Here is a 1,392-nt window from a genome sequence, read left to right on the forward strand (position 1 = left end):
AAAAGTGCATGTGTATATGTGTGTATGAACAAGTGTATGTACACTTAATATAATTCTCAGGTAGAACCAGTGTTAGACTGAGTTTAATAAGGCTGGCCAATAGAATTAAAAGTATAGTTCATTCAACAGGCTTCCACACAGTTTCCAATAACCTAATTTCATTCACAAAGCTTGACAGTAGATAGTGGCCCAAAGGGCCACATGGTGTAATTGAATATGGGATGTCATGATAGCAAGGCAAGGTGCTTCTTATTCATTCCTCCAGGTTTGGCTTCCTCCCTCGAAAGATCGAGATGTACCCACAGGCTATGGTAGAAGACACAGGTCCAAAATTCCACAATGTTAGATTGAACCTGGAATTTCATGAGTGCAAAGTAAACTTCTTAACCATTCAGCCAGACTCTTAATCAAACATGGATTCACACACATATACATAAGCACACATCCACACATAGACACGCACACACATACACACTTTCACACATATACAGACACACACACATTTATGCATGTGCATACACACACACACACACACACATACACGCATGCACAGTCATGGACATTACTGACATGCACAAAGACACACACATACACACACAGAGGCAAAAACAGATCCAATGGTTTAGGCAACAAAAAAAAAGAAGAAATGCAAACGTTAATGCTCAGTTGCCAAGAAAGCAGTGTTGTGTTATGTATGTCACTCACCTTTTGTTCCGTCACTGTTGTCGAACCATAATATTCATGTTTGACGTTGACAGAGTTACTTTCTTTTATACAGCTGTTGAAGCTGTCACTGTGTATCTGAGAACTGTCAGGTACAACATAACCTCTCCGGTCGATTAAACTGGAAAGAAAAAGAAATTTTATGAAAATTCCATTATTTGTGTGTACAGTGTGCTATATATAAATATATATATATATTAGATAGATAGATAGATAGATAGATAGATAGGTAGACAGGTAGGGAGATAGGTAGATAGATAGGTAAATAAATAGGTAGATAGATAAATAGATAGATAGATAGATAGATATTTGTGTGTGTGTGTATATTTAAATATATATTTGCATTTATATGTGTATGTGTGAGTATGCATACACATATATCGTTTAATGTCTTATTTATATACATATGTATTCTATGTATATTTGTGTGTGTGTGTGTGTGTGTGTGTGTGTGTGTGTGTGTGTGTGTGTGTGTGTGTGTATTTTAAAATATATATATTTGTATTTTATTTGTGTATATGTGTGTGTGCATATATATATATAAATACATGTATTTGTGCTTGTGTATATTTAAATATATAGTTGTATTTATATGCATGTGTGTGTATCTATCTATACTTTATATATATATATATATATATATATATATATATATATATTATATATATA

General features: G+C 33.3%; 1 protein-coding gene across 1 annotated transcript in view; it reads right to left on the bottom strand.

Moving 5' to 3' along the window:
* Positions 1–462: 462 nt before the first annotated feature.
* LOC106880938 (palmitoyltransferase ZDHHC9) overlaps positions 463–1,392 on the bottom strand; it is a 129,557-nt gene continuing 128,627 nt past the window's right edge. The window contains exon 8 of the mRNA XM_014931117.2: positions 463–844. Within this exon, the coding sequence (XP_014786603.2) occupies positions 478–844 (367 nt within the window). The 3' untranslated portion in view covers positions 463–477. The remainder of the gene's footprint in view (positions 845–1,392) is intronic.

The sequence above is a fragment of the Octopus bimaculoides genome, chromosome 21 (assembly GCF_001194135.2).
Source record: "Octopus bimaculoides isolate UCB-OBI-ISO-001 chromosome 21, ASM119413v2, whole genome shotgun sequence".
NCBI classification, from domain to species: domain Eukaryota; kingdom Metazoa; phylum Mollusca; class Cephalopoda; order Octopoda; family Octopodidae; genus Octopus; species Octopus bimaculoides.